Source organism: Nomascus leucogenys, chromosome 15 (assembly GCF_006542625.1).
Source record: "Nomascus leucogenys isolate Asia chromosome 15, Asia_NLE_v1, whole genome shotgun sequence".
Taxonomy (NCBI): Eukaryota; Metazoa; Chordata; class Mammalia; order Primates; family Hylobatidae; genus Nomascus; species Nomascus leucogenys.
This window is the reverse complement of record NC_044395.1, coordinates 61,621,005-61,634,065: the sequence shown is the minus strand read 5'-3', so window position 1 is coordinate 61,634,065 and position 13,061 is coordinate 61,621,005. Positions and strand designations below refer to the sequence as shown.

At 48.2% G+C, this 13,061-nt stretch overlaps 1 protein-coding gene across 1 annotated transcript; it reads right to left on the bottom strand.

The window, feature by feature from the left end:
- Positions 1–1,522: 1,522 nt before the first annotated feature.
- LOC100591678 (olfactory receptor 2AT4) lies at positions 1,523–2,511 on the bottom strand (the record flags this gene model as incomplete). The annotated part of the gene is given in 4 exon segments (XM_030828711.1): positions 1,523–1,709; positions 1,774–2,023; positions 2,026–2,175; positions 2,178–2,511. Coding segments are annotated over 4 exon segments (921 nt in total), but the record flags the coding sequence as incomplete, so codon positions are not given.
- Positions 2,512–13,061: the final 10,550 nt, after the last annotated feature.

Here is a 13,061-nt window from a genome sequence, read left to right as displayed (position 1 = left end):
AAGCGTGGGGAATGTGACTGGGGGCTACAGGCATCAGCTAACAGAACAGACAGTTTTGCAATGCTTTTTCACACAATGTGTGGAATTTAAAGATAACACAAGTAGTTTAGGTCAGGGGTTGATGTTATTATTATTACTTTTTTAACTCCTAGGGCCAGGTTGTGGTGCCAAGGTTGTCTGGCTACTTATCTTACTTTTGTTTCTTTCCAACTTTTTGCTTTCTCTCTTTCCTCCTGTCTTGTGAACTAGGCAAGGTGGAGGGGAGGAGGGCAGCAGGAGTAGTAGTGGTCTCCTTCCTTAGCAGGAAGCATCCTATTTTTTTTTTTTTTTTTTGAGATGGAGTTTTGCTCATGTTGCCCAGGCTGGAGTGCAGTGGCGCAATCTCAGTTCACTGCAACCTCCACCTCCCAGGTTCAAGCGATTCTCCTGTCTCAGCCTCCTGAGTAGCTGGGATTACAGGTGCCCGCCATCATGCCCAGATAATTTTTGTATTTTTACTAGAGATGGGGTTTCACCATGTTGGCCAGCCTAGTCTCAAACTCCTGACCTCAAGTGATCTGCCCACCTCGGCCTCCCAGAGTGCTGAGATTACAAGCATGAGCCACCATGCCTGGTCATGAGCATCCCATCTTGATGGTCATCCAAACAAAGATGAATCCTTCCACCTGGGGAGGAACATGGACAGTGTTACCACTCCCTGGTTGGAGCAGCTAGTGGTTTTCTTACCCAATCTTTCCAAGTTCCCCAACCCTCCACTGCCCGCGTTGCTGATAAATGAGTACTTGCTAACAAATAAGTGATACTCAATGCCAAAAATATAAGAACTTACAGGAGAAAATTTTAACATTGAATTAAATGCTAACTTCTGAGCTCCTTCAACCCCTTTTGCTTCTCTTTGTCCTATCACCAGATGCTTTTTTCTCTCTGGGTCTGACTCCTACACTCAACTATAGATGCCTCCAGGGAAGCAATCTGTGTCTGGTTCATTTCTGTCTCTAGCACCCAATAAGAATTTTTATGAATGACGGAATCATAAAGTTTTATTCATTACATTAATGACAGATGAAAATTGTGAAGTCAGCCAGGCGTGGTGGCTCACGCATGTAATCCCAGCACTTTGGGAGGCCAAGGTGGGCAGATCACCTGAGGTCAGGAGTTCAAGACCAGCCTGGCCAACGTGGTGAAACCCCATCTCAATTAAAAATACAAAAATTAACTGGGTGCAGTGGTGGGTGCCTGTAGTCCCAGCTACTTGGGAGGCTGAGGCAGGAAAATCACTTGAACCCAAGAGGCAGAGTTTGCAGTGAGCTGAGATCGTGCCGCTACACTCCAGCCTGGGTGACAGAGTGAGACCTCTGTCTCAAAAAAAAAAAAAGGAAAGAAAGAAAAAAAGAAAAGAAAATAGTGAAGTCTGCAATTATTCTATGGTACTATTGGGAAAACTCCCTGATCCAGTATTTGAGAACCAGATTGTAGCTGTCTGCTCAACTAAATGAAACCAAATTAGATTGCTGTAATTCATTTAAAAATATTTATTGAGTTGTTCTTCTGAGCTAGGTGCTGTCATTGGTATCCTGGGAGCTGAATTAGTTGGATCTAGGGATCTAGGGCCCCCAGAACACCCTGGCTCCTGGGGACATGCGATCTTGACATCCCTGTTCCTCAGCATGCAGATGAGAGAGTGGAGAACAGGTGTGAGAATGGCATGGCATATACAGGGAGGGAAGGAGGTATTAAAAAAAGAAGAAGAAGAAGAAGAAGAGAATGGCATGTACCACATTGCCCATGATGTGGAAGTAGAGGGGCAGGTCAGCACTGTAGGCCACATAGGCTGTGGCAATGGATGAGTAGTAGGTGCCCACTACCAGGAGGTGGGAGCTGCAGGTGGAGAAGGCTTTGGAGTGTCCTTCTTGGGAGTTGATGCGAAGCACCGAGGTCAAGATGTGGGCATAGGAGAGAAGCACCAGGAGAAGGGGGAGGAAGGACACCACCATGGCGATGCAGAAGCCCATGAAGGTCTGGGGGTGGTGTCAGAGCAGGAGGCCTGGACCACAGCCAGATGATCACAGAAGCAGTGGTAGATGTGGACAATGCTTTCAAATGCCATCTGGGAGGTCTGTACCACTGCTGGAATGGGCAGGAGGAGGGCAGTGAGCCAGGCACTGGTTGCAAGACAGTGTTGGTCTGTGGGGTCATGAGGACAGGGTAGTGCAGTGGGTGGCAGATAGCCACATAGCAGTCATAGGCCATGACCACCAGCATGAAGGCTTCTGAGCAGGAGAAGCTGTGGAACAGGTACATCTGAAGGAAGCAGGCAGGGAAGCTGAGGAAGCTGTCCCCAAGCAAGAACAGGGGCAGCATCATGGGGATGGTGACTGTAGTGGAGAGGATGTCAAGGGCTGAGAGGTTTATCAGGAAGAAGTACACGGGCTTGTGGAGGCTGGGCTCTGCCATCACAACCACCAGGATCAGGGCATTACCCACCAGGATAAGCAGATAGATTAAGAAGAAAATCAAGGCCAGGCATGGTGGCTCATACCTGTAATCCCAGAACTTTGGGAGGCCAAGGCAGGCAGATCTTTTGAGGCCAGGAGTTCAATACCAGCCTGGCCAACATTGTAAAATCCCATCTGTACTAAAAATACAAAAATTAGCCAGGCGTGGTGGTAGGTGCCTGTAATCCCAGCTACTCCAGAGGCTGAGGTGGGAGGATTGCTTGAACCCGGGAAGCGGAGTTTGCAGTGAGCAGAGATTGCGTCATTGCACTCCAGCCTGGGCAATAAGAGTGAAACTCCATCAAAAAAGAAAAAAGAGAAAGAAAGAAAGAGAGAGAGGAAGAAAGAAAGAAAGAAAAAGAAAGAAAGAAAGAAAGGGAAAGGAAAGGAAAGGAAAGGAACGGAAAGGAAAGGAAAGGAAAGGAGAAGGAAGGAAGGAAGGGAGAAAGGAAGGGAGAAAGAAAAGAAAAGAAAAAAGGAAAGAAGAAATTGCCAGGCGCGGTGGCTCACGATAGTAATCCCAGTACTTTGGGAGGCCAAGGCGGGCGGATCACAAGGTCAGGAGATAGAGACCATGGTGAAACCCCATCTCTACTAAAAATACAAAAAAATTAGCCAGATGTGGTGGCGGGCGCCTGTGGTCCCAGCTACTCGGAGAGGCTGAGGCAGGAGAATGGCATGAACCCGGGAGACGGAGCTTGCGGTGAGCCGAGACTGCACCACTGCACTCCAGCCTGGGTGACAGAGTGAGACTCCGTCTCAAAAAAAAAAAAAAAAAGAAAATCACAAAGATGGGGGTTGGGGGAAGAGGGACTCTAGCAGAGAGGGGATGCTGACCAGGCAGAAGACAGACGAGGAGTCCTCTGATCCATTACAGGCTGTGGCCTCCACAGTGGGTCAGAGCTGGATGTCTGTAGACACACACTGGGAACATCTGGAAACCAGAGCAATCAAGGAAACATCCACTAGAATGTGTATCTTTTTCCTTTCCAGCCATGGATCTGTCCCAACACTTTCTTTGTGCCAGGAATTGTATTGCACAATTAAGATTCCCAGAGTGGTGAGATGTCTAACAACAATGGCAGAAAGAGCTGGTCCTGTTTTGGGGGGAAGAGAGGTGGACACAAACACCTAAGAACATCAAAGAGAAGGAGCAACACTTACAAAGAACTGGGGCCACTGTTAGCAGCTTCAGGGTCCCAGAGATCAATCCCACATATGGAAGAAGTTTCTTACCATTAGAATGACCCCATAATGAAGGCCAGGTGCGGTGGCTCATGCCTGTAATCTCAGCACTTTGGGAGGCCAAGGCAGGCAGATCATCTGAGGTCAGGAGTTTAAAACCAGCCTGGACAACATGGTAAAACCCTGCCTCTACTACAAATACAAAAATTAGCCGGGCGTGGTGGCACATGCCTGTAGTCCCAGCTACTCGGGAGGCTGAGGCAGGAGAATAACTTGAACTCTGGAGGCGGAGGTTGCGGTGAGAGCTGAGATTGCACCACTGCACTCCAGCCTGGGCAACAGAGTGAGATGCTGTCAAAAAAAAAAAAAAGAAAGAAAGAAAGAGAAGAAAGAAAGGAAGGAAGGAAGGAAGGAAGGAAGGAAGAAAGAAAGAAGAAAGAAAGAAAGAAAGAAAGAAAGAAAGAAAGAAAGAAGAGAAAGAAAGAAAGAAACAACTCCATAATGCAAAAACAGGCTTGATAATTAGTGAAGTCCAGGTAACTAGAGGTTGCAAGGCTGAGGTCTTTGTCTGGAATACTACAGAGATTTAATACTTGGATAGCAGCTAGATTAAAAATCTTTAAGTGACCTTCTAACCCTAGATTCATTACTTCTAAAAATAATAATAGTAACATAAATGAATCACATGAATAAGATTATAGCCAGGCACAGTGGCTCACACCTGTAATCCCAACACTTTTAGAGGCTAAGGCCAGAGGATCGCTGGAGGCCAGGAGTTTGAGACCAGCCAGGCAACATAGAAAGACCCCTTTTCTATAAAAACTCAAAAAAGTTAGTCAGGCATTGTGACATGCACCTGTAATTGTAACTACTCCAGATGTTAAGGTAAGCATAGGAGTTTGAGGCTGCAGTGAGCCATGATCGTGCCACTGCATTCCAAGCTGGGCAGCAGAGCAAGACCTTATCTTACAAAAATTAAAAAATAAGATTGCAATGTTGGTGGGCAAATTTAACCTATTGGAAAGAAAAAATCTGAGAGGCATGTGCTTGTGTTAAAATGCCAATTAAAAAATCAAGTAGCTCCTTTATTAGTTCAAGTAGCTCCTTTAAGGATGTCTGGTTTTTAGCCCAGTTCCCACTAGCACAGATGAAGTAATCTTCTAGGTATGGTAATGTTGATGAATACATTTACCACGTTTTGCCCACTCTAAGCACCAGGATCTTGACTGTAGTCATTTGACATAAGCCCATCTGGTCCAGCTATGCCTGCACGATTCCTGAATGGCATTCTTTATCTTGGGACCTTGTGAAGACAGCAGAATCACTGGTTGACAGTGAGTAAAGCTAAACTCTGGAGTGAAAACTATGTCGTTTATTCTAAGGTTCCCTTGACGCTGTGTTCCTCTGAGCCTGGAGGATTGTCAGGGGCCACTGATAAAGACTCCTAGCTCATGAGCTCTAGGGAACTGCTGGGAAAGCTTCTTTGGGGATAGCTGGAACAATGGCTTCTGCTGTGCTCTGGATTCCATTCCTCTTCTATGCCCCGCTCCATTCCCATCTCACTCTATCTGGGTCGGAATGTTATGTCTGAATCAGTGCCGTTTGTTTCAGTCTCTCCATTTCCATTCACATGAGAATTCCTTTGCTGTGATATCTTTCTCTTTAGCTGCTTCCTCCAAGAAGCACTTCAAAATGCTGTCTGCTTACCCCAGAAATAGCTTCCTTTTCTGTATGCCTGTACAGGGGCTTGCTCTGTCTGTCTCTGTCTAACCTGGGTGCCCTGGGACCTGTCTTTTTATCCTTTTTCTTTGGCATATCATACAGTGATCAACCATATTGATTTGCCCAGAACTGTCCCGGTTTCAGCACTGAAAGTCCCATGTCCTGTGAAACTCCTCTGTTGGTCACTCTCAGAGGGCAGAGACATTTGATAGAAGGAGTTACTTCCTGAATGGAACCCAAGTTGAAAATGAATTCACTCCCTATTAAGATAAAGCAGACTTGGGCTGGGTGCAGTGGCTCATGCCTGTAATCCCAACACTTTGGGAGGCTGAGGCAGATGGATCACCTGAGGTCAAGAGTTCAAGACCAGCCTGGCCAACATAGTGAGACCCTGTTTCTATAAAAAATAAAAATAACTTAAAAATACATTTTTTAAAGCTGAGAGGGGAGCTGACCTTGGTCAAGGCTACACAGAGAGCTGGTGGCAGAGCCACACCAGAAGCCAGATGCCTGCTCCCTGTTCAGGGCTCCCAGGTGTCCTCTGCGGGAAGGTCCCTGAAGCTTGCCTGTCTGGCAGCCCAGACAATACTGGGAGCTATCCATGTTCACATCTGCTTCCTTCACCAGACTAGGGGTTCCCTGGGGCCTGGGATGTGTTCTGACTCCTATTCTACAAAACCAACATGTCAGTGGGGTCTGGGCACCTGGTTTCCCAGTTTTCCACAGGCAGACTGGACCATGACTGTCCTGACAACCTCAGGGCTCTCTGTCCAGTGCTTCTGCAGAATCGGGCAACACTGGGCTCTATAGAGAGCTCCTAGTCTAGCTCCTGTATTGCTGCTGATAGGCAGGGGGAGGCCCAGTGGGGTTTCTGACCCGGCCACAGTCACACAGATGGCAAACCAGCAGCATAGCCTGCCCGCCAGGAATGCTCTAAATCAGAGCATAAACAGTTTGGTTCAGATCCCTTCTCTTGGAGCCCCTCTCCTAGCGGGATGAGGGTCCCTAACTGCCCACCTCCCCAAAGCTGTCCTCCCAGAGCCTAGCCCCTCCTTGGCTATGGCTGGCTTTGGGCACTTCACTTTCAGCCTTCATGCCCGAGACCTCTGCAGGTCAGCCCAGTTCATCTGTCCAACCCAGGCCATGCCAGCTGCTCCTTCCTCTCCCCAAGCCAATGCTGCCTCAGTGGGAAGAACCAGGTTGGAGCTGAGCCTATTTCCATTAAACCCCCAAGCTCTACCCCTTCCTGGCCTGCTGGGGCCTTGACCGTCAGAGGTTCCCTTTCACTGGGGCCCTGAATAATATTTTCTGGGGACCCCCAGGTGGCTGGTTAGGAGCTACCATGGGCTTTGCTGATAATTAGAACAACAAGATTAATAGTGCTCAGTGGGACACAGAACTTTATGGTCTATGGGGACTTTCCCATGTGTGGAGCAACCATTGGTATCCACATGTGGCAGATGAGGAAACAGGCTCAGAGGTGAAAGCGATTGTCCAAAGTCACACAGCAATCCAAAGACAAGGCAGGATGGGAAGTCTCAGATTTCCTAACCCCCACTCCAGCCTCTGCACCAACTAATGACACAAATGAAAAAGTTTGTGAAAATTTTCCGTGTAAAATGTAAAATGCTGTGCTATTGGTTGGTGGGACCCATCAAGTGTATTGAAGCTGGAGGAACAAGCATGACAGAACAGAGAGCCACTCAGTCTCCCAAATCCTCACTCTCTTGCTCTCTCTTGCTCACTCTTGATCGTTCTTAGAGGCTGATATGGTTTGGCTCCGTGTCCCCACCCGAATCTCATCTTGAATTGTACCCCCATAATTCCCACATTTTGTGGGAGGAGACCCAGTAGGAGATAATTGAATCATGGAGGCAGTTTCCCCCATGCTGTTCTCTTGGTAGTGAACAAGTCTCACGAGATCTGATGATTTTATCAGGGGTTTCCACTTTTGTGTCTTCCTCATCCTCTCTTTGCCTGCTACCATCCATGTAAGACGAGACTTGCTCTTCCTTGCCTTCTGCCATGATTGTGTGACTTACCCAGCCAAGTGGAACTGTAAGTCCAATAAACCTCTTCTTTTTGTAAATTGCCCAGTCTCAGGTATGTCTTTATCAGCATCATGAAAAAGGACTAATACAGTAAATTGGTACCAATAGAGTGGGGCATTGCTGAAAAGATACCCAAAAATGTGGAAGTGACTTTGGAACTGGGTGACAGGCACAGGTTGGAACAGTTTGGAGGGCTCAGAAGAAGCCCAGTCTTGGGTATGTCTTTATCAGCAGTGTGAAAACGGACTAATACAGAGGCCTTATAATTCTAAGCCCAACCTCCTTCAGGGAGCCTTCTGTGATGTGGAAGAGACTTTGGAACTGGGTAACAGGCACAGGTTGGAACAGTTTGGAAGGCTCAGAAGATTGCCCAATCTTGAGTATGTCTTTATCAGCAGTGTGAAAACAGACTAATACAGAGGCCTTATAATTCTAAGCCCAGCCTCCTCCAGGGAGCCTTCTGTGACTTCATCTTCCTCCAGCCTCCAGTGCTCTTTCTCTCCTCTGGATTGACCAGGGCTGGCTGCCAATGCTGCCATTTTAAAGATTAGGATAACTGATACTCGTTCTTCATTCCACATTGAATGAGGCTGGCTTTGCACTGGGTGCATGGTCACAGGGAATTGACACAGTCTAATGGGGTAACCAGTCAAAACCTCGTCCATCATATCCACTGTGATCTGTGCTACCATAGAGCTGAAGGACCCAGAGGAGGAAACAAAGCAACTTGCATCATGGAAGACATCTCTTAAATGGGTCATAAATTTCAAGCAGATGAATAGAGTGCAGGCCACAAAGGAGGGGGTAAACAAAGTCATGAAGTGTAGAAAAAGCAGGAGGTGTGTTAGAGGGGAGATAGAAGTTGGTTTGGGCTGCAATATAGAAGGAGAGACTGGGAGTCTCCAAAGATGAGGCTAAAGAGGTTGGCAGGGGCCAGAGGGAGGAGAGTCTTGAAGCCAAGGACTAAACCCTCAGCATGAGGACATTGGAAAGCCGGAACCAGGCCTCAGACAGGGGACTAACATAGTCAGCTACATGTTTGAGAAAGCTCATACCCACTGTGGCACGGAGAATGTCTTAGAGCAGGAGAGAGAGACCAGAGGCACGGCAACCAGCCAGGAAGCTTGGTGGTGAGGAGAGGAATAGAGAGGAGTATTAATGACAATGATAGCAGACGATGGCTGCCCTTTATTGAGAGCTTACTTGTACTAATGGCTCTGCCCTGGTAGTCACATACTTCATTTCATTTAATCCAAGGAGCAATTTCCATTACCCTTGTTTTATGGATGAGGGAGCTCAGAGGGTTAAGTAACTAAGCCTTCTTTGGTCATTCTGCTGGACAAATAGTGAGTTAGCGTAGAGTCCAATCCATCTCCAAAGCCATGCCTCTTAACTATCAAAGCTTAGAGAATCTGGCTGGGCATGGTGCCTCACGCCTGTAATCCCACTTTGGGAGGCTGAGGCGGGTGGATCACTTGAGGTCAGGAGTTTGAGATCAGCCTGGCCAACATGGTGAAACCCCATCTCTACTAAAAACATAAAAATTAGCCAGGGGTGGTGGCACATGCCTGTAATCCCAGCTACTTGGGAGGTTGAGGCAGGAGAATCTCTTGAACCTGGGAGGTAGAGGTTGCAGTAAGCCGGAATCAAGCCACTGCATTCCAGCCCGGGCAACAGAGTGAGGAAAGAAATATTTGGAGAATCTTCAAGAGGTAGAATAGTCAGAATTTGACAACTGATTATGGAAAGGTCCAAGATGCTGCCCACTATTCTGGCTTGGGTGATGAGACAGATGGTGGTGATGTTGACTGATGTCTGGAGCTCAGAAGAGAGAGTGTATGCAGGCAAAGACTTGGGAGGCATATACTTATGATAATGAACAAGATCACCTAGGGAGAGAGTGTAGTGTGAGAAGGACAGAACCATGGGGGGAAACAACATGAGACTGAGGCAGAACAAGAAATGTCTGCAAAAGATACTGAGAAACAACAGCCAGAGAGCGTGAAGCAAAACCAGGAGAGTGTAATATCACAGAAGCTCCCTAGGGCGCTGTGGTCAGCAGCATCAAATGTTGCTGATGTGCCCAAGAGGACAAGAACCGGATGAAAAGTATCTGTGGGGTCCAGTGATGAGGGGATCACTGGTGCCCCAGGTGTGAACAGGCCAGTGGAACAGTGAGCATGGAAGGTTGGGAGTGAGTAAACGGAGAGAGAATAGATAACATCTTCAAGATGTTTGGCTGAAAAGAGATGTGGATGGTTGGAGGCTGATGAGATGTGTCCTAGGTAGTTCAAGGTTTTATAACAAAATACCTTAAACTGGGTCATTTGTAAACATCAGAAATTTATTGCTCACAGTTCTGGAGGCTAGGAAGTCCAAGATCAAGGTGCCAGTGGATCCAGTGTCTGGTGAGGGCTGCTCTCTGCTTCATAGATGGCACTTTCTAGCTGTGTCCTCACATGGTGGAAGGGACCAACAAGCTCTCTCAGGCCTCTTTTATAAGGGATGCAATCTCATTGAAGAGGGCTTTACCCTTACAACCTAATCACTTCCCAAAGGCCCCACCATTAAACACCATCACCCTAGAGGTTAGGTTTGCTTTATTTAAAAAAAAAAGAAAATTGTTTTGTAGAGACAGGATCTTGCTATGTTGCCCAGGCTTGTCTTGAACCCCTGGCCTCAAATAATCCTCCTGCCTCAGCCTCCCAAGTAGCTGGGAGCTGAGACCATGCCTGACCTTTTAAATGTTAATTTATTTATTCATTCATGCATTTTTTTTTTTTTTTTTTTTAGATACAAGGTCTCACTCTGTTGCACTGGCTGGAGTGCAGTAGCATCATCATAGCTCATTGCCTCAAACTCCTGGGGTTAAGTGATCTTCCCACCTCAGCCTCCCATATAGCTGGGATTATAGGCACATGCCACTATGCCTGGCTAGTGTTTTCCATTTTTGTAGAGACAGGGTCTCACTATGTTGCACAGGCTGGTCTTGAACTCTGGGCCTCAAGCAGTTCTTCCACCATGGCCTCCTAAAACGCTGGGGTTACAGGTGTGAGCCACCACATCTGGCCAAGATTTAACATATGGATTTTGAGGGGTCACAAACATTCAGACCATAGCAAGAAGTCAGGGGGAATTTTGTTGTACTTTAAAAATTGGAGATATTTGAGCATATTTGCCACAATTCGTGGTAGGAAGCAGCCAGTAGAGAGTGAGAGGATGAAGGAATGGGAGAGGAAGAGGATGGTCAGTAGAGGAGGAGGAGGAGGAGGAGGAGGAGGAGGAGAGCTTCCGAAGCCAGTGTCTGGGCTCCCAGTGGGAGTGGGAGACAAGAGAGTAGAAAGAGTGCAGTAAAGGTCAGTGTGCAGATTTGGCGCTGCAGGGGGAAGGCCTATCCTCACTTAAGACTGGAGTGGTGGGGGAATTTTGTGAAGATACTGAGACTGTAGAAGTGTTTGTTCCCCCATTGAATGGGACTGGGAGGCAATATAGTGGTTAAACGCTCCGATCTTGGTGCCAGACTAATTTGGATTCAAGCCTGGCATTTAGCTCTCTGAGAACCTGTTTTCTCTTCTGCAGAATGGAGGATTGATCATCAGGTATTTCTTTTTTCTTTTTCTTTCTTTTTTTTTTTTGAGATGGAGTCTTGCTCTGTCGCCCAGGCTGGAGTGCAGTAGCGCCATCTCTGCTCACTGCAACCTCCACCTCTCAGGTTCAAGCAATTCTCTGCCTCAGACTCCCGAGTAGCTAGGATTACAGGCACCTGCCACCACGCCTGGCTTTCTTTTTTTTTTTGTATTTTTGGTAGAGACGGGGTTTTACCATCTTGACCAGGCTGATCTTGAACTCCTGACCTCGTGATCCACTCACCTCGGCCTCCCAAAGTGTTGGCGTGAGCCACCGTGCCCGACCTCATCATCAGGTATTTCTTAAGTGCAAGCTCTGAGCTGGTGTGGTGCAGGTTGAGAATTGGTAAGAGTCACAAGCAGACGTCATAAACATTTCATCCAGGTTGCACAAGCCACTGTCCCTCTCCTGGGACCATGGGGAAGTCCAGACACTCACAGTCCATCCACTGTCTCCCTCCACAGAAATCGGAGAGGCACGGATATGTCTCCAGGAGGAGCCCGTGTATTTCAGGAATACTTTTAAGCTCAGAACAAAAAAATAGCCCAACCCTTGAAGTTCCCCCTAAACCAGAGGCTGGCTGCCTGCGCCCTGTCCTGGCGCTGCTCTGCCCTGGAAACAATGGGAACGGTGGAGCTCTGTCTCTCTGTCTAGCCCCTACCGCCCTCACTCCCCCAGGTGTGCGACGCTCCAACAGACGCGAGAGGCTGGAAAAGGAAAGTGCCAAAGGGAGGTTATAAATACGTCCAGAAAGAACCTGGGCCACCAGGTCCTCTGCATGACCATGCAGAGGAGGCCATGAAGCTCAGGGGAGCAGAGTCCAGAATGCGTCCCCAATGCTGGGCCTCCGGCATACTCATCACCGCCACCATCCTCGCTGCCACCAGGGGGCAGTGTGGCCCCAGCGTAAGGGCATCAGCTGTGGGGGCCAAAGGCACTTGGTCTCAAATCTCAGCTCCACGTACCACCTGTGTGTCCTTGGGCGCGCATGACTTCACTTCTCTGTGCCTCTGTTTCCTCTTTGTGAATGGGGGTAATAATAATGGCAATATTGGCTCGAGTGTGACTTAGTGAGCTACTCTATGTGAGAGCGCTTTGCAAATCATCAAGTGCCTCAGTGCAGTAGCCACCACAGCCACAGAGATTCCACCCCCTGGATGCCTTCCCCTCTGAGGCTTCTCACCCTGCAAAGCCTGAGACTCTCGCACTCAGCTTCTCTTTGGGATTATGCCAGTCCTGTGACAGGTGACCCTGGGTTGCCCCCATTCTTAGTCCAGTGTCTGAGAAGGGGAAGAAAAACTCCATTTGCATTGGAGCATTGGAGCAGCTCAGATGAATGAACAGGAGGTAGGCTGCAGGCAGAAGAACTGGCTGATGGGAAGCTCCCCGAGGGAATGGCCAGCCTGCTCGATGCTGATCAGCCAAGGACACGTGGAGAACTAGGATATGACTGTGAGCACGTGTGTATTCTTTCAGGAGGAAGCAGGGAACACTTGGATGGTGCGGGGAGGGATTGGAGGTCGTCCTTATCAGGTGAAGGATGGATCTGTGCTTATCCAGTGGTAGAAGGCAGGAAGGGCATTTGAGCTGAGGGAACTGTGCATATGCAGGCGCCAGGGATGAAAGTGCAAAAGGTAGGCCGGGCATGGTGGCTCACGCCTGTAATCCTAGCACTTTGGGAGGCCGAGGCAGGCGGATCACGAGGTCAGGAGATCAAGACCATCCTGGCTAACACGGTGAAACCCCGTCTGTACTAAAAATAAAAAAAAAAAATTAGCCGGGCGAGGTGGCGGGCGCCTGTAGTCCCAGCTACTCGGGAGGCTGAGGCAGGAGAATGGCGTGAACCCCGGGGGGCGGAGCCTGCAGTGAGCCGAGATCCTGCCACTGCACTCCAGCCTGGGCGACAGCGAGACTCTGTCTCAAAAAAAAAAAAAAAAAAAGAAAGAAAGTGCAAAACATAGGTTATAGGTGTGTGGTGATG